The 24,173-nt window shown below is 41.6% G+C and overlaps 1 protein-coding gene and 2 pseudogenes across 1 annotated transcript; 1 reads left to right on the top strand and 2 right to left on the bottom strand.

Annotated features, from left to right (window-relative positions):
• Positions 1-24,173, bottom strand: part of LOC115733990 — a 126,316-nt pseudogene that overhangs the window by 70,016 nt on the left and 32,127 nt on the right.
• LOC125316668 lies at positions 665-10,284 on the top strand (annotated as a pseudogene).
• LOC125316475 (disease resistance protein L6-like) lies at positions 15,981-18,925 on the bottom strand. The gene is made up of 4 exons (XM_048284810.1): positions 18,432-18,925; positions 16,858-17,965; positions 16,196-16,408; positions 15,981-16,079 (listed from the first exon to the last, which is right to left on the bottom strand). Exons 1-4 carry the CDS (start codon positions 18,923-18,925, stop codon positions 15,981-15,983), a joined length of 1,914 nt encoding a protein of 637 aa, XP_048140767.1.

Here is a 24,173-nt window from a genome sequence, read left to right as displayed (position 1 = left end):
TGGATTACCCCTGTGCTTTGCCCCTGTATTAACTGTTTAATACTGCATTTGTTCATCCTCTGCAATAGCTATAGTGGATCCACTAGCGGTCTAGTTGAACTCCTTCAGAAATTTCATATTAGAAGTATGTGAGACTCATGTCCCACTTGAATCAAGGCAGAGAAAACTTGAAATGATCGTTACTGTTTTGTAGTGATTAGCCGTCCATCTCATCACTGCTGTCAAATCGGAGATCCATTACCTTTGCATTTGTAGGATGAAAAATGAATCTTCAGAAGTATATGACAGTGGCACGTATATATGGGTGTTTTTGGTCTCTCAATTTTAGATTTAAAGCTTGCTACTCTCCATCTAACCACTTTGTGTAAGTAAGTGCTGCTCCTGTATGAACTGTTTATATGTCAATCTGTGGGTTTTTCACTTTAATGGACTGGCTAAGGTCCCTCCAAGGCTAGTTTATATATGCTTCTGCAAAAGATAAGTGCAAAAATGTTATAGATGCAATGTTTTAGCAAAGAGATGTTGCTTTCATGAAGAGAGGAGGTTGCTGTGTAGTATAGCCAACCTAAAGGGTTTGCAATTAATTCTCCCTTTTCTTTTGCAAATTCCGAGGGCCATTTAGATTCTCTTTTTTCTTATGCCATCCTCACACTTTCTCTTGCAGATGGCAGAATCACCAAAGGAAACTGCAGTGGTGAATCAGAAAGAGGATAAATCATTACTAGGTACTCTATAAGCTTGACAAATCTAAAAATACAGTTAATTCACTTCAGATGTGGAATGGTACCACAAGGATGCATATTTCTTTGTTTCAAAACCTAATATATTTGTTTATTTAGTATGGCCTGACATATGACTCTATTGATATGATGGTCAATAATTAGTGCAGCATACATTGCATGTACTTGAAAATCTACTTAAAGAGTTCTTAATGTTAAAATAGGTTTCATCCTTGTCATTGATTAGGATGATTGCCGATACTCATTTTTGGCCGCGTCATATGAAAGTCACATATGTTGGTCATAGATCAATGTTAAATCCAATTTCAACAGATGCTGAATTTGGAAAGGAGTTCCTTACCTCCTGGAAGTCGTTGTCTGTGGTGGAAGATGACGCAGTGGATTTTAACTTTGATACAGTTGGCAAAGGCATGACGAAGAAATTCAACTTTGATAAACTGTAAGTGAAACTTGAAGTATAGGAAGTTAGCTAATATATCGGCATTGAGACAGAATCTAACTTTGATATTCTATCTTCATACTTGTATTGTTTACATTTATTGACCCCTGTACAATTACCTCTTGGTGGAGAATAATGCCCAGGGTGATTTAGTGAGCCATGCTTTACATATCATTCAACCACTTCAAAAATCACTAAAACAATGGATGATGGTGAAGGAGTATGAAACCTTCTCACAATCTTACTTGTTATGAGAGTGGGATTTGTCTCTGCTTTCTGTGGATTGATAGTGAAAAAACCTTTTTCAGGGATGTCGATTTTAACCTGGATGCTGATTTTGACAAGTTATCATCATTCAAAGTGGACATGCCGGATCTTGATTTCTCCTGTCCATCTAAGAAATCTCCATACAACAAGGACAGAAATGAAGCAGAATCACTTGATGAAGGAAATTCCAAGAAAAGATTTTCTTTCTCCTTTGATTTTAATGAGTAAGACAGCTTCACAACGTATACATTTGGGCTTATTCTTTGATACATAAGGTTATATTTTCAAGTGAAGGGAAATGTCATGAGTTGTGATTGCAATCTAGGAACTTAGCAATCATTTGTGCTATCCAGGTTAGATGGCTTTAATCTTGATTCACCCAAAACTGAGGGAGAACAAGGTGGGAAGAAGGTTATAGGAAGCAAAGGGAGATCATCGGAGATGAATGAGCTCCAGGGCTCAAAAACTCGCCTTCCTGAGGCAATTCCTGACTGAGGATAATGCTATGATTAATAATGTTCAATCAACTCGCTGTGTGGGTACATCAGAGATTCAAGTAGAAACTTCTGTAAGTTCAGCTTCTATGCCTAACCCAAGAATGGATGATCAGGTGCCAAAGCCCGCGGCTTGTAGAAATTCAATTGCAGAACAATCTTCTTTTGAAAGGACAAACAACACGTGTGCTCAAGAATCTGATCAACAAGATTATTCATTGGGCAAAACAGCACCAAGAGAAGTACGTATTCAGCCCGTGGTTGACACAAATTTAAGTACCATCCCAGAGCTTCCAAGAAAAGATTTGTGGATTGTCAAAGGTTTGAATTCCACTTTGGGTGAGGAGCAGAGTAACAGGGAAGAAATGGCAGGGGAAGCCACATATTCTCATGGCAACTCGCAGTCAGAAGGTTCAAGTGTGCCACATGTTCCAGGAACAGAAAGCGAGGCAAAAGGAAGCAATAAGCCTTTTCTTGATACATTGAATGCTACTAAGGCTGATAACCAAGAGGCCAAGCCTGATACAAATCTTAATGATACAGCCTGTATTATCCCACGTAAAGTGCTGCACGACAGTGAAATATCTGTTTTCAGGTTGTCCCATTTATCCCTTACCTTTAAGTGATTAGATGAATGAGAGAGAATCCATGTTAGGACGGTATTGGCAAGTTTCTGCCATGCCAAACTAGAGCAATGATTCATTAATGTCTCCTTTTGAGAAACATGGACTCTTGTCAGTTGTTTTTGTGAAAACTTGGAAAGCATATGCATCCGTAACTTTATATTTAACAGGAATGCAAGTTCTTGTGATTATCAGTTTGATACACTCATTCATTGAGTTTTTGCTATCATGTTGATGCATTTTATGGTGATTTCCAGAGTTCAGTAAAAAGATAGGGGGATCAACAACATAACATTTTTGCACTTCTTTGCTCTGTTTTGGTACTATGTAAATGTCCCAAGCAGAGAACCTGCAGTTAAAAATCGTCCTTTTTCTTTGCTGGTAGAGAGCCTGGACAAGCACACTCAAAGTTTTTCAAGAGATCAGAGGAAATTAAGAGTCAGTCTTCTCGAGAACCATCAACTGGGAGAAAGCTTACTCAATTTAGCAGCAAAAGACTTGCTTCTGTACATCTAAATGAAACTAGGTGAAGATTTTTTTTTATTACAGTTTGTTTGGATATTCCATGCTTTGCAACGTCACATGGGTTATGCAATCTTCAACAGGTTGGGCGACAATGCCAAGGATTCTCTAGTTGCGGGAAAGCCACTCCGTAGTCTAAATTCACTGGCAAGGGAGCAAACAAAAAGTCAACATCCTCTGACGGGAAGCCATATCAGTGTGAGACCTACTTCTCAACTGGGGTGAGGCATCTGTACCCAATCGAGTTGCAACTCTAGAGCTGTCTGAAATTCTGTTGAAATTCTAGTAATTTTTTTTTTCCCATGTACTTCACTTAAGAGTAGCTAACAGTGGGTGAGTGATGTGTAAGTTATCTCCTCCACCCACATACAAACAGAAAAGGAAGAAAAGGGTAATTAAAGGGAAAAGTTTAGCTCCTTCCCATATAAAGGTGCCCTGGTTGTTACTCTTCTGTTATCCGATGGACTTCCAACTAGGGTGAAATGAGAATTTTTTTTTTTCATAGTTTGCATTGAGACATTGGACACTACTAATTGCTGTATATAACTAGTTTGATCAACACATTTGTTGATATATGTAAAATTACTGTACATTACTAGTTTGATCAACTCTTGTGTAGATATATGTGAAAATATTTTGATGTTCTTGATTATTAGCTTGCTGTTCATGGAAATTAAAGCCTTTTCAGCTGAAATTATAAACCTTTACGTGCAATTGTCTCTCAAGTCTAAGTTCACCCGTTATTATTGGCCAGGAAAGCTCATTAAATCCTTCATACTATGCTTTAAAGAGGATATTGACATCTGTCTCTGGTAAAATATGACTAAATTATCTGCTAGAAGACTACAAGCCTGGAAGTAGGGTTCACAACCTGCTGCAGAATGATATGTTCATGTTCAGTTTTAACCTATTGAGTCACATGAAATGGGAGAGTGGTATTCCTTTAAACGATATTTACTTTTAAGACTGAAATAACTCCTGATTATAGAAAATATGCGTCAATGTCAATGTCATGTCATATCTGTTTTATGTGTGATGTTGTTCATGTTAAGTCATGTCCTGTCTTAGACATTGCCACCTCTAACAAGTAGAGTGCATATATTGGATTAGTCCTTTGACACAGCATTATTTTGCATATGCTTAATCTGCTTGCACTAAACTTTTGCAGTTCTCTATGCAAGACAGGAAGTTTAAATGTGTTGTCAAAACCAATTGTTAACATATGCGTGAATCCTGAAGTCACTAATTCAAGCAAGGAATCTTTTAAGGATTCCACGGTCAGAAATGTTGATGTGAAGAACAGTACCTCTCTTAATTCTGGCAAGAGGGCTTTTCATCTTACTAGCTTGAAAATGATGAGGTCTAACCTGCATCCTAACTTGATGTCCTGCTATTTGAAACCATAGATACTTTTAGAGACCAAGATGTCAATATGTGCAGGGCCACAAGAACCAAAGAAGATCAACTTGGTTCTAATCCTACAGAGGAAATCAGTTCCACGAGAGACTCTGAGCAAATAACGGCTATGCCAGGTGATGCAGCGCATGGGTTAGCTCATCGTCGCAAAAGCACCGACAGCCAGTCACTTCCCAATTCATCCTTAAAGCGAAAATCATATGAGGTTCCTTTCTGTTGTTTGCTCTTCACTTCCAAGTAATACCTTACACCTCTTCTGTGACGCCCCGGAAATTCGAATTTTGGTAATTTGCCCGAATTCAATAAAAGGAAGAAAATTGAATTTTAGTCGGTGCAAATTTCGGATCGCAAGGACGAAAGTGACGAATTTTGGACGATTCCCGAAATGTCGTTCGATTTCGATTGGGTATCGAAATCTCGGTCGCCGCGACTTAGGATTTTAATCCTCGCGCCTAAACTTTTCCGAACCGAACCTAACCCGTGAAAATCCACATTTTATTCCCAATCGGTTGAGTCAAAAATCCGATCAGTCCCGATTTGTCAAATTACGGAATTGCCCTTGGATATTATTCATGTGAGACAAAAATCATTAATTTTGAAGAGATGGTGGGCCCCACTTTTGGTCAATTCAGCCTCCCCCTCAGTCAAAGCCACGTGATTCTCTCTCTCTCTCTCCTCCCTTCTCTCTCTCCCGTTGCCTTTTTTTTCCCCCTGTTCGCGCGACCTCCCTCGCCGAACAGCCTCCTCCCTCGGCGATTTTGTGCGACCACAGACCCAAGCCTTCACCTCCGACCACCAGCCTCCCTCGTCGCCACCTCCCGATCGCCGTTCACCGCTGCGAGTAGCCAACAGAAGCCCCGGCGCCCCCTGTGCTCTGTTTTGGGGTTAGTGGGCTGTCCGAGCTTTAGCCGCCTTTGTCACCGCCTCGGACCGCCACCAACCACCGGGTCTTTGTCCTCCGCCCTCCCACAGCCCTCTCAACTCTGTTTCGCCGCCCGTACCTCGCCGGACCGCCGCGATTCAGCCCAAAACAGCACATCGGCGCAGCTTCCCCTGTTTTGTGCCGAGCCACTGTTCAGCCGTTCTCCGCCGCGATTGAGCTGCACCCACTGGCCGCTGACCACGCCAAACCATCGTCCTCCACCTCTAGTTGTCCCACGGAGCCACCGGAAGCCGGCCGCCGCTCGGAGAACTCGGATTGAGCCCCGGCCAGCCTCCCCTGTTTCTGAACCGCCGCCCCTGTTTTCTGCACCCGGTTCTGTACAGCCGCTGTTCAGCTGCCTCCGGCCATCCGCCGGCGCCGTCGCCGCCACCTGAAGCTTCCCCGAAGACCCCCCGATATTGGTCAACCTTTCCCCCAGCCTTTGGACCACCCGAACCCCCTCCGATCAACCCCGAACGCCTCTGTTCTGCTCTGTTTTTGGCCTGCTGCAGCTTCTATTTGCTGCTGTCCAAGCTCTCTCCGGCCACCGTGAACCACCTCCGACCACCCACACATCCTCCGACGTCCCCTCAAGTCTTCCACCACACGCTACTAGCCCGCAAGCCGCCGGAAGAACCATCACGGTCCCGGTTCAAGCCTCCCCAGCCGTGCTCTGCCCTATTCCGCAGGCCCGTGAGCTGGGCCGTGTGCCTGGCGAGTGGGCAGAGTGGGCCGGCCAAGTTGGCCGAGAGCCCGGGCCGTGAGCCAGGCTCATGGGCCAAGTTGGCCGAGATCCTTGGCCGAGTGGCCGAGAAATTGTGCCCATGTGTCCGGGCCCGTGTACTACTATTCCTGGGCTGCGTGCCAAGTCCGTGGGCCAAGTGGGCCGATAATTTGGGCCGGTACCCAAAAGCATGGGCCAAGTTTCCGGATCAAGTCCAAAGTTGGTGCCGAGGAATTTTCCAGGATCGCCGATCGTCGTCGCGGGCCGGGCCGAGTTCGTGTCGTCGCCGCTCGAGTTGAGACCGCCCGAGCTATTAAAATTGTGAGTTAGCCCCTAACTCTTGGTTAGGACGCTAATTGCGTTCGGATTAGATTAATTAGATTATTAGGTTTTTAGGTAGCTCGATTAGGGCCGGTTTAGATTAGAAACTTGGTTTAGGTTCAATGGCCCTAATTGGTTAAGTTAGTCCAATTAGTTAGGATTTTATGCCTGATTAGATTAGAATTGATTGATTTGATTGATTGAATTGTTTGATCGCGAGCGAGCGATAGGTCGAAGACGAGTGCGCAATTGGAATTGAAATTGAGATTAATAATTGACCGGCTGCAATTGATTAATTGAATTATTGAATTGTTGGCCGTGAGTGCCGTTTTTGCGTTGATTGCCGTGGGGGTCCGATTAGAGGTTAATCGCCCCAAATTGCTTGGTCTCTCACTCAATTTAAATTGCGCTTTCATGTGACCACGTATGAGATAAAATTGCATGTTTTTGCACGAAAACGGCCTTTGGCCAAGTATTTGAACATGCGAGTATGAGCATTCGACCTAAATCCAAGAAATGAACCTAGGTGGTTGTCGAAGTGCCCGAGTGGTCACATAATGGGATAATTCCGACGATCATTGTCTTCCGGTCGTTCGGTCCTGGCAATCATTGTCTTCCGGTTGCTGGATGCGCGTCGATCATTGTCTTCTGGCCGTACGTTTGCCGGTCGCAGCTTGTGATGGGCCGAAGCCTTTTAAGGATTCCTGTTAGCTTCGTGCCGTGTCGACAATCATTCTCTTCCGGTTGGTCGAGCGGAGTCACATGGACTATCAGACGCCGTCGCCGGAAGTAAGGGACGATGCCTGGTCCCGCCAGGAGAGCACTAATCGACTAGTGTGCTGGACCTACGGGTCGATCCGATAATAAATGGACTACGTGTGGTGTCCTCGTGCATGCAAGTGCCTGTGATGCTTTGCGAATGGTAAATTGATTTGGTTGATTGACTGTTGAGTCGAGTCCGCATTGCATTACGTGTGGCTTGGAGGGTAAGTTGCCTGTGATTGAAATATCCGTTACGTGCCGATGCGATTGCTTTTTTTTAGGGTGTACGAGCGAATCAACGTCCTAACCGGGCTTAGGCGTTGGCTCACCGAGATTAATTTCTCACCCCGTCGTGGTTAACAATTTTCAGGCAATGATGGACCCATCGGACGTTGAAGTTGGAGGATTATGGTAGGATTTTTGGGAGTAGACGAAGAATTAACCTTATCCGACCTTGTGTCTTTTTGAGGTCTTAGTGAGTCGCCCCGAAGTATGGGGTTGTACGTATTTCCTATAGCTCGGTAGGGTTAAGATTCGTGCGCTTTGGCTTTTGAATGAAGTTATGTTTTGTGAATTGGTTGTGTTAATTTTCCTCTTGTACTATCCCTGCTGTTTTGATTGTCCGGGAGATTGTACGTTTCGCATGCGCCGTAAATTCATAGGTCGATAGCCTACCCGGGACGCTATCAATTATGACCCGAGGCGAGTAAGGTAGGGATGATCGCGAGCTCGAGAGTCGGGGCGTGACATCTTCAGTAGGGTGTTGCAAATATACTTATGAGGATGCTATTTTGTAATGCATATGTCCATATTGCAGCGATCAGATGCCAATTTAATGCCATTTAGTCCATTAAAACGGCTCTCTCAGTCTCCAAGTGAGAAAAGGTGAAGAGTGTTAATAACTCCATTATCCTTGCTCCTGTGACTTGGTATTTGTTTGTGGAAGTAATGTTCTTACTCTTGACATCTTAGAAGTTTCAGGGAATCCTCGGAAACTGTTGTCACAGATCAGGTAAATCAATAAAACCAGCCACTTCTCAATTCATAGGGGAAATCATCTGAGTTTCCTTTCTATTGTTTTCTCTTCAGACTTTCAAGTAATACCTTACACCTCTTCCATAGGGTGTTGCGAATGTAATTTTGAAGATGCTATTTTGTAATGCACTAGAAGTTGCAATTGTCTATCTTGCAGGGATCAGTTGCCAATTTGATGTCATATAGTCCACTGGAATGGCTCTCTGAATCTCCAAGTATAAAAAGGTGAAGAGTGCTAATAACTCCACTACCCCTGCTCCTGTGACTGGGTTTTGTTTGTGGAAGTAATGTTCTTACCCTTGACACTTCCGAAGTTTCAGAGAATCCTCCGGAGCTGTTGTCACAGAACAGGTAAATGGACAGAACCTTCTTAAGTTTTTCTACTTTAACAGAGAGTCGAAACTTGTTCTTTACTGGTTTCTTAGATTATATGTTTCAGGTTTGCAATCATGAGAACACCGAGCAGAGCAAAACCAACAGTTTGTCTGGTGACCATCCTAAATTGCAGCTTAAGATTTCTCCTGAGGTGAGGTCAACCGAAGTTGGAAGTCCGTTGATCATGGAAAGTGATGAAAATGTTGAAAAGGCCGAAGCTTATACAACGGAACTTGAAGATGTAAGTGAATTGTGGCTAAATTATTTTTGCTATGAATGAGTTGCTTATGCAGTTTTTGGCTTTGGCAATCAATTGTAGGCATATTGTAGACTATAGTCAGAGACCATGAAGATTATAAAAGAGAGACAATAACAGTGACAACAAAGAACTAGGAAAAGAAAATACGAGGTTGTCAAGTTACAGGGAGTAGTTGCCATAGACAACATTCTGTGGCTTACAGGATGAGTGGTTGAGATGAGTTTCTTTTAATTATTTCTTTTATCTGTTTACTTTTTATTTTCTTTGTTGGGGTGGGGGATTGGATGAGCAAGCCTGAGCTTCTTGATTTTGTGCATTTTACTACTGGATGTTTGCTCTTCACTTCCGCTAATTTGGTTATGCGTTCATTGACATTATGCATCATCATGTATTGAGTTTAGAAATCAATTGATGAAGAGAACCTGCCTAATATGGAAATTGTGATTTCTTCGACAGCCGAACTAATTATCCTTAAGGACGAATCTCTTGTACTTTATAGTTATTTTCTATAATTGTCTATCATAAGCATTTGAGTTTTCAGAAGGCCATTGGAAACTAGACTGATGATATTACAGAGAAGGGCATTGAACTGTTGCCTCTTGTCTATTCTACCATGTCTGTGATCCTTCTGCTGGTAATACGTTGGCTGCCTAAGGGAACTGTCTTGCAGATCTGCAACATGCTAAAGAAGAAGCAGGAAGAAGCTAAAGAATTGCTTGTTCGAGCACTTGTGAACAACAATAATCTGTTAATGCTTAATCATCCCATCTACGATGAACAGATATCCTTCTGGTTATCAATGATTTCACGGGATGTTCTTTGGGTTGTCCATGATATGTTTCTTCTCTCTTTTGGCATTTCTTTGTAATTCCTTCACCAGATAAAACATCCGTAGGGTGCAGAAGTTTGCATCACAGCTCATGTCGAAGGAGATTCACATTTGAAGTTGCATCAGTTGAGGTACTCTCTCTTTCTCTCTCAAACACACAACACACACACATGCGCCGAGTCATACCAAAACCGAATCACAGGAGACCATAGAAGATGCATGCATGGGCCTCTACAAACATGTGAATCGCCCACGTGATCAGACACTCTTCTGAACCTGGGTGCAGTTATGAATCAGGAAAGTATACGCATGCTTGTTTCTCAGGCTTCTGGATTACAACTTATGGAAGCGGACTGGCTTCCTGCATAGATTCAGGGATAGTCTACATTTTTGTGTACTGTTGGTTCGGGATGAAATCCCGAGGACATTTCCAGGTGCCTTGCTGAATCAAGACTATATTTTTCTTCTCCCTATTTTCATGGGATGCTGTCGAGGTCAATGTTTCAAATATGGGACCAACTTCTAAAACTTAACATTCATAATTGTTCAATCTCGACTTACTATTTCCTTTCACTAGAGAGTGCCCGGGTTTCTGCTGGAGCTCATTATAAAAGACTCCTCCGTGTCTAGGCTTAAGTGTTTTCTTAACAGCAGGGAAGCCAGGGCTGCACCAATATGAAATTTTGGATCGTGCGACATTTGAATTGTCAGAAGATGCCCAACCTATTCGGTTAATAGGCTTAAGGTCGCGAGTTTGTATCTTCATTTATCTTATAGATGACCTCTATGCGAGAATTGATGGAAACTTCAAGGTGCGAAATTGCTGTCTAGAGTTCTGCGAGAGATCAGGTACGGTTACACGCACACCTGGAAGTGTTCAGAGCATGAATGACATTGGTTTTCTTAGAGTTCAAGTGTGCGATAAGTAGTTCCAAAGGTTTAAGCTGTCAAAAAGTGCAGTAATTTTTATATCACAATAGCCCAGGTGTGATTGCCGTTGATAGAAGAATGGAAGTTTGAACTCTGTGAACGTATTACTTTTCGAAAGTTATTTAGGTGAAAAGAACGAATAATCGAACTCGTGATATTGTGATCTGATATCATAACTTAGATGGAGTTAGCCAACACTTTATTGTGATGGCTTAGGTTATAGTTTTGTTAATTTTATTCTCTATATCAAGTTGCTAAGTGGATCATTTGTCAAGATCCCAAGAAAAAGGCATTGCGTCTTCGGTGCCAAAACGCAAGAAAGGACACTCTGTAAGGGCGTGAATCCACCAGAGACGGCCGGGATTGGGAGCCTCAATGCAAAGTTGAGTAACGACAATAGTTGGATTCGGAAGATCGTCTAGCTGATCAGGACAAAAGGTTGAATGAGTCGACAATACTTAGAAAGAAGCCAAATTGAGAACCAATCTATTCGACCAGGACAAGAAAGGCATTGGTAACGAAGTAGCTGACAAGTGAGTTGATTTGGCACCACGTATTCAAGACTCCACTGGTCGGGAATGTGATTTGACTTTATAAAAATTAGCAAAAGGGTCCTCTGAGTTCCTATCCGATTGGCTGATTGTGGGAAGGTCTCTGTTTCGCCACTTCTATTCATTTGACAAGAAAGAAAGAAAGAGAGAGAAAAGTTGAGGGTACGATGAGGGCTATATATATACCAAGTGATTGTAGTCCTCTCCCAACCAAAAACCCATACATTGTAATCTCATCAGAAGTTCGATGGCCAGGTTGGGATTATGCATGTGCCTGATGCTGATAGCCTTTTCCTGGACCGGCTCCGAGGCTCGCACTCTCGTCCAGGAATTCGGAGGGTCGACGGTTCATGTCGAGTCGCCGAAGTGGACGGCTCGTGATGAGTTCGAGAAAGTCGAGAGTTATTACGGGCCCAAATGGGTTAGTCCTGAAGGTCCTGATCCGCAGCACCATGCTTAAATTACTCGTAGGCATGGACGAGACGTAAATGCAGCAAATGATATGGGACTATGCAGTCGTTGCGAAGTGTTTTGATGTGAAATTTTCGTTTAGCATTTTATATTAAGTTAGCGAATGTCCATGATGCTGCAGTTGTATTAGGAGCGGTTTGCAATGAATACATAGTCTATTGTTGTTGACCTTGTTTGGACCTGTATTTGGGAGAATTGAAGTTTTAGTACCATGATTTAGCATGCTGCGGCGCTCGGCAACCGTACCAGAGAAATTATTTATTTATTAATTGCTTAATTTAAAGATGCCATTACGTAAGGGTAAGAATTGAGATCACTTGCCAACAAACACAGTTCTAAATACAGTGACAAATATAAAACTCCATAGCGAATCAGCGTTATAAAATCATTTCTGCGGCCAAATCGGGTTGCAAGCCGTTCTACGTGTTATTTATGTATAACTTTTACTATGTTTATGTCGTATTAAATGTTAGGATTCAGCGCACAAATCAAAAAATGAAGTAAAGCATAAAAGCAAGGAAAGGAAATCAAGACACGAGATTTATCCTAGTTCACCCTTAAATTAAGGTTAAATTCATTAAATGATTTCATTATAATTAGCACATCGCACCTCTCTATTACATCACTCAATTACAACAGAAAAAGATAATATATAGCAATAATTATTCATGAGTCCAAAATCCAAACTATCAATAAAAAAATATGGACTGAAACTATAAAAAGCCATCTAACTACTCAAGGGCGCTTGTGAATTTTTGTTGGGAGTATGAACCATACCCTAACATTCTCCTACTTAGTGAATACTTCGCACGCTTCTTTAAATATAACACGGTTGTACACCATTCAAACTTTTCTATACTCATTTCCTTGGTAAAATAGAATGCACTCTTCACTTGTAACATTGGTTCCTATTGATGTGCTTTGTTCTTGCATGAAATCTAGGATTTTTAACCAAGAATATATCACTCTGGCTATCACACCTAATTTTCACACCGCCTTGTGTAAAACCAAGCTCTTTACACAATTTGCGCATACAGATTGCTTTCTTAGTGGCATCACTAAGAGCCATATATCTTGCCTTAGTAGTAGATAAAGCAATCGTGCTTTGCCTCTTACTCATCCAACTCATAGCTTTGTAGAACAAGGAAATAACAAATCTGCTAGTTGATCTTCCGATACAATGTCACCTCTCTAATTAGCATCCACAAAATAGTTTAATTCTAATACTTGCTACCCCTTTGAGTTTTTATGCCTTCATAACATAACTTAAAGTCAGATGTATTGCAAAGATAACGAAACACCCTCTTTGTAGCAATCTAATGCTCTTTCCTTGGACTGGACATACATCTGCTCAATTACTCCCACTGCTTGAGCAATATCTAGATGAGTACACACCATGACATACATCAAGCATGGTATTATTGCCATCTCTTCAACTTCCTCTCCGGTCTTGGGGTATCGTAGCACCGATAATGTGGAACTTGTGGTCATGAGGGTCTACACTGTTTACAATTTGACATGTTGAACTTTTTCAACACACTTTCAATGTAGTTCTTCTAACATAGCCACAACTTCTCATTCGCATACTTTCTTTTTATTTGCATGCCCAAGATGAAGTTTGCATGCTTAGATCTTTTATCTCAAACTGTTTTGCGAATAGTCCTTTCATAGTGCTGATCATTTTCATACTATTTCCAACTAGCTGCATATCATTAACATATAAGATTATGATAACAAAATCATTATCTAACATCTTCACATAGACACAATGGTCAACATCACACCGAAAAAAGCCAAGATTCAAGGCATATGAGTCAAACTTTTGGAACCGTATTTTTGGAGATTGCTTTAGGCCATACAAAGACTTGTTCGGTTTGCAAACAAAATCTTCTTTTCTTCTGATCACAAAACCCTTTGGTTGCTTCATGTAAATATCATCCTCCATGACATGGAGGAATGCGATCTTCACATCCAGCTATTCTACCTCCAGATTGTATGTAGTTGCTATAGATACACGTAGACGAAGAATTAATCTCGAGATGAGCATATATCGTACGACGACTCACCACACACGGGTGAGCTGGATGTGAAGACTGCATTTTGCATGGTAATTTGCACATGTGTGATTTAACATTGCATTTTGTGAGGTAATTTGGTGAATGAGTTGCATGTGGTTGAGATATCTGCATTGAGATATGCGATTGATTGATATGATCACACGTCATTTTTGCATTTTATTATATATGGCTTCCGGCAAGTAAGCTTGCATGTGTCTGAAAAATTTATATTGTGACTCTGTTACTACTTAGTAGGAGTTTTGAGCGAATCAATGCCTTAGCCGAGCTTAGGCGTTGATTTACTGAGATTTATATCTCACCCCGTCGTGGTTACCATTTTCAGATTATAATTAATGGAGCTAGTAGTTCTTTGAGAAGCTGATGAGGATGAGGGTGACGTAGTCTTATTTGGAGTAGATACAAAGTTGATCCTACCCCACCCCGAAGTATGGGGCCAATTAGCGTGTCATCTCGGTTGGCCTATGACGTGCCTATAAATGAAATCTTGTTTTCGAATTGATGTGTTCTCCTACTTGCCTATCCCTATCTTATATTATTGTCCGGGAGTATTATACGTTTCCGCATGCGTAGTTAATCTCAAGGGTTGGTAGTGTGCCCGGGACTCTACCCTTTTAATCCGAGGGAAGAGTAGGCGGGGATGCCGCGTGCTCGAGGATTGGGGCGTGACAAGAACCATCCATCAACTAGGAGAAAGCTTACTCAAATTAGCAGCAAAAGACTAGCCTCTGCACATCCAAATGAAACTTGGTAAGGATTTACTTTTTCTTAATGTAGTTTCTTTGATCGGACATTCTATGCTTGGAAACATCACAGGGTTTATGCAATCTTCAACATGTTGGGAGACAATCCCAAGTACTTCACTTGAAAGTAGTTTACAGTGAGTTAGCAATGTGTCCGTTATGTGCTTCCCGCTGCCACCCTTTCCCACCAGAGGCCAAAAAACTAAAAAATTTACCTTCTTCCCATACAAGATGCCCTGGTTATCACTCCTCCGCTATCCAGTGGACTTTCAACTCGGGTAAAATGACAGATTTTTTATTCAATTGTACACCACAGTTTGCGTCGAGACATTGGACCCTCTCCTAATTGCTGTATGTTACTAGTTTGATCAACAAAAATGTTTATACTTGTGCAAAATCTTTTCACGTTCTCCCTCATTTGCCTGCTGTTGGTGCAATTATAACCTTTTCAGACGGAGTCATAAACTTTACCTGCAATTCTGTCTCAAGTCTGATTTCTTCCATTATAGTTTTCCAGGAAAGCTCATGTTAATCCACCATAGTATGCTTTAAAGAGGATATTGGCATCTTTGTCTCTGGTAACTTGACTGAATTAACTGCTGGAAGGCTACAACCCTGGAAGTAGGGTTCACAATCTGGTCTAGCCAGATATTTTCGTGTTTGAGTTGAACATTTTTCGAGTCAAATGAAATGGGAGAGTGATATTCTTTGAGATGATAGTTACTTTTAAGACCAAAATAACTCCTGATTACATAAAAGATGTATCGACATCATATCGTATCTGTTCGATGTATGATGCTGTATCTCTTCTATGTGTGATGCTATTCCTGTTATGTTGTACCCAGTATTAGAGACATTGCCAGCTCTAACAACTAGATTTCATATGTTGGATTAGACCTTTTTGACGTAACATCATATTGCATATGCTAATCTGCTTGTACTAAAACTTTTGCAGTTCTCCGTGCAAGACGGGCAACTTGAATGAGTTGTCAAAACCAATCGAAATGATATGCGACAATCCTGAAGTAACTAATTCAGAAATGTTGAATTGAGAAAAAGTAAGTCTCTTGAATCTGCCACAAGGGCATTTCATCTTTTTAACGTGAAAATGATGAGGTCTAACCTGGATCCTAATGATGTCTTGGTATCTGAAGCCATTTTTCTAAATATGCCAGTTCCGTTCCCTGCATGCTGACAATTATCACGCAAGTCGTCTTCAAAACTTCACGAGCGTCCAAACCATGTAGTCCAGTTGAAGCGTGAGTCCTGAAAAAATAAAATCACAACCAGTCTTCAATGAAAGTTTCAAAAACGGGATGAAATTTCGTTTTTGTGAATTTGCATACACATAAATTCAGTTCGTCCTATTAGCTCTATCACAACTTTGATGAAAATTGGTTTTGTTCATCTGTTAGCTAAATTAAGAAGCTTTTATGTATACAATCGACTAAACTATAGCAAGAGTTACAAACAACACCCAGACTACGCATTAAATGTTAAGTAATTAGCAGAAATCAACTCTACCCCGTGCTTGAATGGTCGATTTGCTTTAGTTCCTGTTTGAAGTGGCTTTTTATCGAACTGCCAAAAACAGGGGAGGATGCAGAAATACATCATCCACCAATTAGATTCTCCTGTCTGAGAGTGAGTTCATATATTTCTTCCGAAAAGGAAAAGAGAGAATGACCCAGACTCACCTTATAATGCTTGAAGGACTGGACGGAGCCTTCGAATCTGTTCTTAACCCCACCTAGTCTCCCGCATCTGGAGATAATCACGTTGCAGTCATTCGGCAGTTTGGTGGTTGATGCATCCATCAACCTTTCCAACGATCTGCAACTAGAAAATATTAGTTGGCCCAGAAGCTCCAACTCATCGACGCCCTCGACAACCCGTAGCCTGTTGCAGCTCTGGATATCCAAAGACTTGAGGTTCTTTTAAGTTTGATAAACCACCGAGACCCTGCACATGAGGACAGTGGAAAAGTCTGAAGTGTTCCCCCGAGTCTGACGTACGTACGACTCGAACGTCGAGTATCTTAAGGCATCCGGACAGGGTGAGAGCACGCAGATTATTCAAGACGGTCGATGGAAAGATCAGTCTCCCTTCACAACTAATCCGCTCATCAGCAGTCTCGTAAACTAGCCTCTTGAAGGAGTCGCAAAAATGGATGGACAACGCCTCCAGTGCTTCGACCGCCCACGAAAATTGGATCTCGACTAGCTTTGGACAGAATTGCACTGTGACATCTCTCAGCTTCCTCATTCTCGACAGCTTCAATCTCTCGAGGGGTGCACCGTCTGATACATGTAAAGGAATTTTGGTCACAAACTATTAATTCTCTCTAGAAGTGCTTTACCTCCTTTGTTCTTGATGCATCAAGGACCTCCTTCCAAATCCATATCCTACTCCGCTGCTCAGGAATCATTGGATTTTCTAAACAAACAATTTCCCTTCCAAGGTCTCTGAGTTGATCGTGCATCCAAAACTTATTGTTCTCCATAATCTTTATCAAAGACATGCTAATGAGAACAGCAACTCCGGTGTCCGGGAAAAACTCACAATCTCTCCACATATAAATTGCATTAGTCTTATCTTCGCCGATGAAAAAACATGCAATATCGAGGAAAATTTGTTGTTGCTCGAAATTTAAGGCATCATAGCTGATCTTCAACTTTCCAAATACATCCTCATGAGGTGCTTTTTTTAGCTTCTTCGGTGTCTCTTTCCACAGTTCTTGCTGTTTGCGATAGAGAAAAGCGCCAATTACTTCAAGAGCCAATGGAAGTCTCTCAGTAGCACGTACGATTTCCCTTGAAAGATCTTTGTAATCATCTAAAGGAGAGTCTTTGTTAAATGCGTGCCTACTGAAAAGCTCAAGCGCATAATCAGTGCTCATCACCTCCATTTCATAATCTAAAATTTGATGCTTGTGTCTATTGATTAGCAAAACATCTTTATTTCTAGTTGTGACCAAAATTCTGGATCCTGAATAGAAAGTAGTACTTCCAACTAATTTCTCCACTTGTTTGTTGTTATCAACATCGTCAAGTACAATGAGGACTTTCTTATTGCATAGCGCTTCACCAGTCCTCTTCATTCCATAATCAATTTCGTCAATGCTACTTGTTCTCGCACGATGGCCGACTTCGGATAACAACTTTTTTTGCAACTCAACTAAGCCATCAGATCTTGATGACTTCGCTCGAACATCTTCAAGGAAACAACAACACTTTCCAAAATGAGAAGAGAGTTGGTTGAAGACGACCTTGGCGAGAGTAGTTTTCCCAATACCCCCCATGCCATAAATTTTAATGAGTCGCACACCACCAGAGTTGACGTCTAATAATTTGCTTACTTCTCCTACTTGATCATCAATTCCAACTAAATATTCAGTCACCAATCTATGTTTCATCTTCAACTTTTCCACGACATCCTCGACTATCAACTTGATCAGTTCTCCATGGCTGCCACAATAGAAAACCGTTTTATTGGGGGGGAAAATGCAAATCACCATTTCCAAGCTAGAGTGATGCTCTTCAAGCGCAGGATAAACTACACAATGACCTGATAAGTAATGGGACCTTAACAATCTAGAAGTGATCTTCTAATAGGCCATTCGGTACATTAACATCACCATTTCCTAGCTAGAATTGCCCCACTTGATGACTTGATTTCAACACGCGATTACCAATTTTGGGATTATGTTAATAAAGTTCGTGCATTAGTATTTATGCATTTGAAGTGGACATCTTACGGTTTGTTGTTCAGGGGATGACTATACAAATGGAATATCGTGTCTTTAAGAGGTGAAATGCTTAACGTATTGACCTCCATGAGAGCCCTTCTGGAATTTCTACTGTAATTTTTACGTCTATGACAAGCTGCTAAGGAAAATTGGGGAAGCAAGCATCTTAAAAGCAGCTAGCTTACCCTCTGTACTTCTTCACTTCCCAGCCCTTTATTGGGTTGACTTCCATGAGAGCCTTTCTCCACGCATCTACTAGCTCATCCCTCAACTTCTTCTCATGCTCCAAATTGAGTATGGCATCGCGATACAATGGAGTCTTCAGCTTAACATCGTCAGGTTCCACGTCGAAGAAAATAGGTAGGATCTCTTTATTACCTTCCCATTTGAAGGTGTTTGCCACAATCTGCGCGAGCTCGTAGAGGCACCATTGGCTTGAAGCGTATGTCTGAGAGAAGACGGGTATGTAGATCTTGGAGTTGTCGATCGCTCGCAGAAGGGACCCATCGATCCTTTCACTGCGGCAGAGCTCTTCGTCGTCACGAAAGACGCATATTCCAGCGTCGCTCAAGCTATGGAAGAGGACATTGGCAAATCCAGTGCGGGTGTCAGGTCCTCTGAAGCTCCGGAATACTTGGTACTCGCTTCCCGAAGAAGTTCCCGCATCTGAACTCGCCATAGCAGTGGCTTGCTCAGCTTTAGCAGATCTCTCTATCTCTCTCTGTTTCTTTCTCCCTCTGCCTCTCTCTCTCTCTACCCGATGTTCTTAACAGAGAAAGAGCCCGCGTCAACACGTTATTAGGGAGACTAATCAAATGTTATATGACAAAATCGTGGAAAGAGAAAGCCATAATTTTTTACGACGAAGACCATTAGATGGAATGCTATTGGTTCAAATGCGCATTGCAGTTGCAGATGTTCCATGTTTTATAACTTTTCTATTGTGTCATAGCTAGAGTCAACACATATTACCGACAACTTCTCAAAACAAATGTTTTCAAACTTAGAACGGGTCGATTTTGAACTAATTGAAATCACAGGAAAGATGTAGCCCCCGATCATCTTTTTCGGAACCTTCGTTTATCGATACTATCGTCATCAATCTCGAATCCCTAGTCCTTCTCGCCGCATCCTCTTCCATTCCCTTTTTCCTATGTCGAAATTTGCCAACCTGCGGTAATAGGTGGTGACGAAGGTGTTAGCTGTCTCATATGAAGAATGTAAAACTTTAATTTCAAATTTGCTGCCAAGTCGATGGGATTCATAGAGATCCACGGCACATTGGTTACCTCAAGAGTTGCATCGCAGGTTTGCTTTTCGTTCTCCAGCACCGGTAGCTGCCTCAAGATAGATCAGACTATGCTCATGGAAGTGATGTTTTAGTATCGGTCTAGAGGCACAAGAAGGATGCAATTTGAATTCACATTCTGTGCAGGAAATCTGAACCCACCATCAACTGCCACGTCACAGGAGTAGAAAGTACGACACGAGTCTTCTTCCGGACGCTGCGTGATGAAGAGCTAGCAGCTGTTGCGGGTGACAAGGGCGGGACACTTTAATAGTCTGGCAGAGGACAATCTTCCAAAGGGAATCTATAGATTGGACACGATCAAGCTCCACCCCGAGCCTCGCAATGCTGAGAAGAGGCATGCTCGTCATGCAAAAGTGTAACTTCATGAGGGTGCTAGCAAAGTGGAATCTGTCGCATTCGCTCCTTGCTGTGTAAGAAAATTCTAAAGACTGAATGTCCTAATTATATGTTGTCAAACAAAATTACCTATAATCAGAACCGAATGCGGAAACATAAGGAATCTTTACTTACCTCCAGCCATTGTTGAAGAGGATTGACAAATCGAAATTTGCAGAGCGATAAACGATCGGCGATGGATGCATCTAGCCAATTGCCCTCTCAAAGCGATGATGTGTGTTTTCTATAGAAATATACGTTCTGTAGGTACGTTAAAAATGAAAACTGACGATAAAGGATTTGGCTTATATGACCCTTTTAAATTCTCCCCTTCGCACCCCTTTGGATAACATCGTCCATCAAGACGTTATCGTAACTTTGGGCATCATAACTCTTGGGCGAGAACATCAATCACTCAAGTTAATGCGATCAATAAACGTTAATGAAATCAAATGTGGGATCACATTATCTATAAAATAATATAACATGCTGATGATATGTGAGAGTTATGAGAAGAAAATCATGCTCTAGATAGAATTGCACATCTGACATTAGTAATAGAAGCCCATGATAGAGTCCAAGCAGCTTGCACATATGGGGGTGAGGTGAATTCAAGCAGCTTGCACATTTGGGAGCAGTCGGAATCCGTGCAGGCGAATCCTAGGAGCTCACCCCGTCGGTTTGAAGGTAAGGAGTGAGCTTGAGAGAGTGGCCTGGATAGAGAAATTGTGGCATCTCTGCAGGCGCTTGTTGCAGGATCCGTGGAGGAAGAAAGAGTGAATTGACACGACCGTGAAATATGCTTCATTTTAGGTTCTTACCTCCATGATCTTTACCCTCAGCTCCGCATCCCTCGCTGTCCGTGCCTGTGCATGCATACCAAATCTCGCTTTCAGGATTCCAAAACCAATGAGAATGAACTGAGCGGGGTGTGAAATGGAGATTCCTTCTCTCTCTATCACCGCAATATGAACGCTTATGTAGACAGCATTTACATTCTGTGTCTTGATTTCAGAGGTGTGAGTAGGAGATTTTTCGCTGCTCAATTTCACTCGGAGATAATGCTATTTCGTGGCATCGCTTTTCGGAAAAATGATGCTATTATAAGTAGCTGTTCTGATGTATATGTTATGTGACAGAACTTCATTGTGCTGGAAAGTGGATGGTCTGATTGCAATAGGAGGAGCTATAGTACAGCCAACTCAAAGGGGTTTGCGAGTTATTTTCCCTTTTCTTTTGCCAATTCTAGGGCTATTTAGATTCTCTTTTTCTCTAGTTTTTATGCAGATGGCAGACTGGCCTAAGGAAATCTGCAGTGGTTAATCGGGAAGGCGTCAGTCTGTGGCGGAAGATGACACAATCGATATGGATGCGGAATCTAGCTTGGATAGTCACTCTTCAAACTTGTGTTGATCACGTATATCACCCTTTTACAAATACACCTGTGAGGAGAATAATGCCCCGCGGGGATTAAATGATGGATGGCAGTGAAGATGCGTGAATACTTGTTCCCAAAGCATCCATCTTGGATTATTCTTCGATACATGAGATTATAGTTTCAACCGAAAGGAAACATCTGAAACAAAAGTCTTGAGTCGTGATTGCACCTACAGGATCTTAACAGTCATTTGTGATATCCAGGTTGATGGCTTTGATCATTCACCCATGACTGAGGGAGAACAAGGTGGGAAGAACATTGTAGAAGCAAATGGAGATCTTCAGAGATGAATTAGCACCAGGGGTCAAAAACTCGCATTCCCGAGGCAATTCCCGACTGTGAGGATAATGGTATCGTTCAGGTGGAAACTTCTGTAACTTCAACTTCTATGTCCAACCCAGGAATGGATGATTGGGTGCCAAAGTCCGCGGCCTGTCGGATTTAAAATCTAGAAGAATCATCTTTGGAAATGTCAAACAGCATGTATACTCGAGAATCCGATCAACAAGGTTATTCATCGGATAAAACAGTATCAAACAGAAGTACATGTGCAGCCCGGGTAAGCAACAATCCAGAGATTCCAAGAAAAGATTTGTCAATTGTCAAAAGTTTGAATTCCACTTTGGGTGAAGAGCAGAGTAACAGGGAAGAATTGGTAGGGGAAACCACATATTCTTGGGGCAATGTACGCTCGGAAGGTCCGACTGTGCCCTTTTTTTTTTTTTTTTTGGGTCAAAAAACTGTGCCCTTTAAGTGATATGCAGAATGAGAGGTCAGAGATTTGTATTAAGATAAGATTGTCAAGTTTCTGCCATGGAAAATTAGAGCAACGAGTCATTAACATCTCCTTTCTAGAAACATGGACTCTTAATGGTTGATTTTAAGAAACTTCAAAAAGCATAAGCATCCGTAGCTCAATGTTATAAGGACAGAAATGCATATTGTTGTATCAGTTTGGTGCACTCATTCATTGAGTTTAGGCTATCATGTTGACCCATTTGATGGCATCTTTCGAAGTTCAGTAAAAAAGTCGGTGGATCAACAACACAACATTTTTGCACTTCTTAGCTCACTTTTACTACTATGTAAATGTCCCAAGCAGAGAGCCAGCAGCTTATATATCGTCCTCTTTATTTACCTCTAGAGAACCTCCACAAGTCCACCAGTTTTTAAAGAGATAAAGAGGAAATTAAGAGTCGGTCTTCTTGAGAACCATCCATCAACTGGGAGAGAGCTTACTCAAATTAGCAGCAAAAGACTTGCCTCTCTACATCTAAATGAAACCAGGTGGAGATTTTCTTTGTCATTCTAGTTTCTTTGATCGGACATTCCGTGCTTTATAACATCACATGGTTTATATGCAATCTTCAACAGGTTACACCAAGGACTCTCAAGTTGGGGGAGAGTGTAAGGGAGCACACAAAAGTGACAAAAGTCAAATCTCCTTTGACTGTAAGCCATATCAGTGTGAGATCCACTTCTCAACAGAGGTGAGGCATATGTACCTAGTCAAGTTGTAATTTTTGAGCTGAATGACAGTGAGTTAGCAATTCATCGGTTATGTGCTTCCCACCGCCACCGCCACCCCACCCCCACCAAGAGGGAAAAATAGGAAAAAATTCACCTTCTTCGCGTATGAAGGTGCCCCGTTTATCACTCCTCTGCTATCCAATGAACTTTCAACTGGGGTAGAATGACATATTTTTTCTTTTTGGTTCGAGCGTATATCATAGCTTGTGTTGAGACATTGGACACTCTCCTAATTGCTGTATTACTAGTTTGATCAACACAAATGTTCATACATTTTTTAGCTGAATGAAATTTTGTTCAAATTCTATTATTCCGTTTTCCCAAAGAGTTATTAGTGAGGGCACTTCATCTATCTAGACCTCATTTTCAATCTTCACTTAACAGTAGTTAACAGTGAGTTATCAATGTGTCGGTTATGTGCTTCTCACCTCCACACCCTCCCCCGAGAGGGAAAAATAGGGAAAAATAGGGAAAAACATACCTTATGTTTTGCTGGATTGTATATCACGGTTTGTGTTGAGACAATGGACACTCTCCTAATGACTGTATGTACCAGTTTGATCAACACAAATGTTTATTCTTGTGAAAAATCTTTTGATGTTCTGCATCATTTGCTTGCTGTTGGTGTCTTTTCACCCGAAATTATAAACTTTTACTAGATGTATTGTGTCTCAAGTCTGATTTCTCCAATTCTAATTTTCCAGGAAAGCTCATGTTAAATTCACCATAGTATGGTTTAAAGAGGATATTGACATCTTTGTCTCCGGCAACATACGACTGATTTAACTACTAGAAGGCTACAAGCCTAGAAGTAGGGTTCACAATCTGCTCTAGCCTGACATATTCATGGTTGAGTTGAACCTTTTGAGTCAAATGAAACGGGAGAGCAATATTCTTTGAGATAAGAGTCACTCTTGAGACCGAAATAACTCCCGATTATAGAAAAGATGTATCAATGTCATGTTGTATTTGTACTATGTGGGACATTGCTCATGTCATGTGAATGAGTCCATAGCTCTAACAAGTAGATTTCGGATATTGGATTAGGCCATTGACACAACATTGTTCCGCATACGCTCAATTTGCTTGTACTAAACTTTTGCAGTTCTCCAAGCAAGACGGGCGATTTGAACAAGTTGTCAAAACCAACAGGAAAGATATGTGCCAATACCGAAGTCACTAATTCAAGCGAAGAATTGGTTAATGGATTCAAGGGTCAGAAATGTTGTTTTGAGGGCACTTCATCTATCTAGATTGAAAATGAGGTCTCAC

The sequence above is a fragment of the Rhodamnia argentea genome, chromosome 9, assembly GCF_020921035.1.
Source record: "Rhodamnia argentea isolate NSW1041297 chromosome 9, ASM2092103v1, whole genome shotgun sequence".
Taxonomy (NCBI): Eukaryota; Viridiplantae; Streptophyta; class Magnoliopsida; order Myrtales; family Myrtaceae; genus Rhodamnia; species Rhodamnia argentea.
Note: the sequence above shows the minus strand (reverse complement) of the source record. Positions and strands in the feature narration are given on the sequence as shown.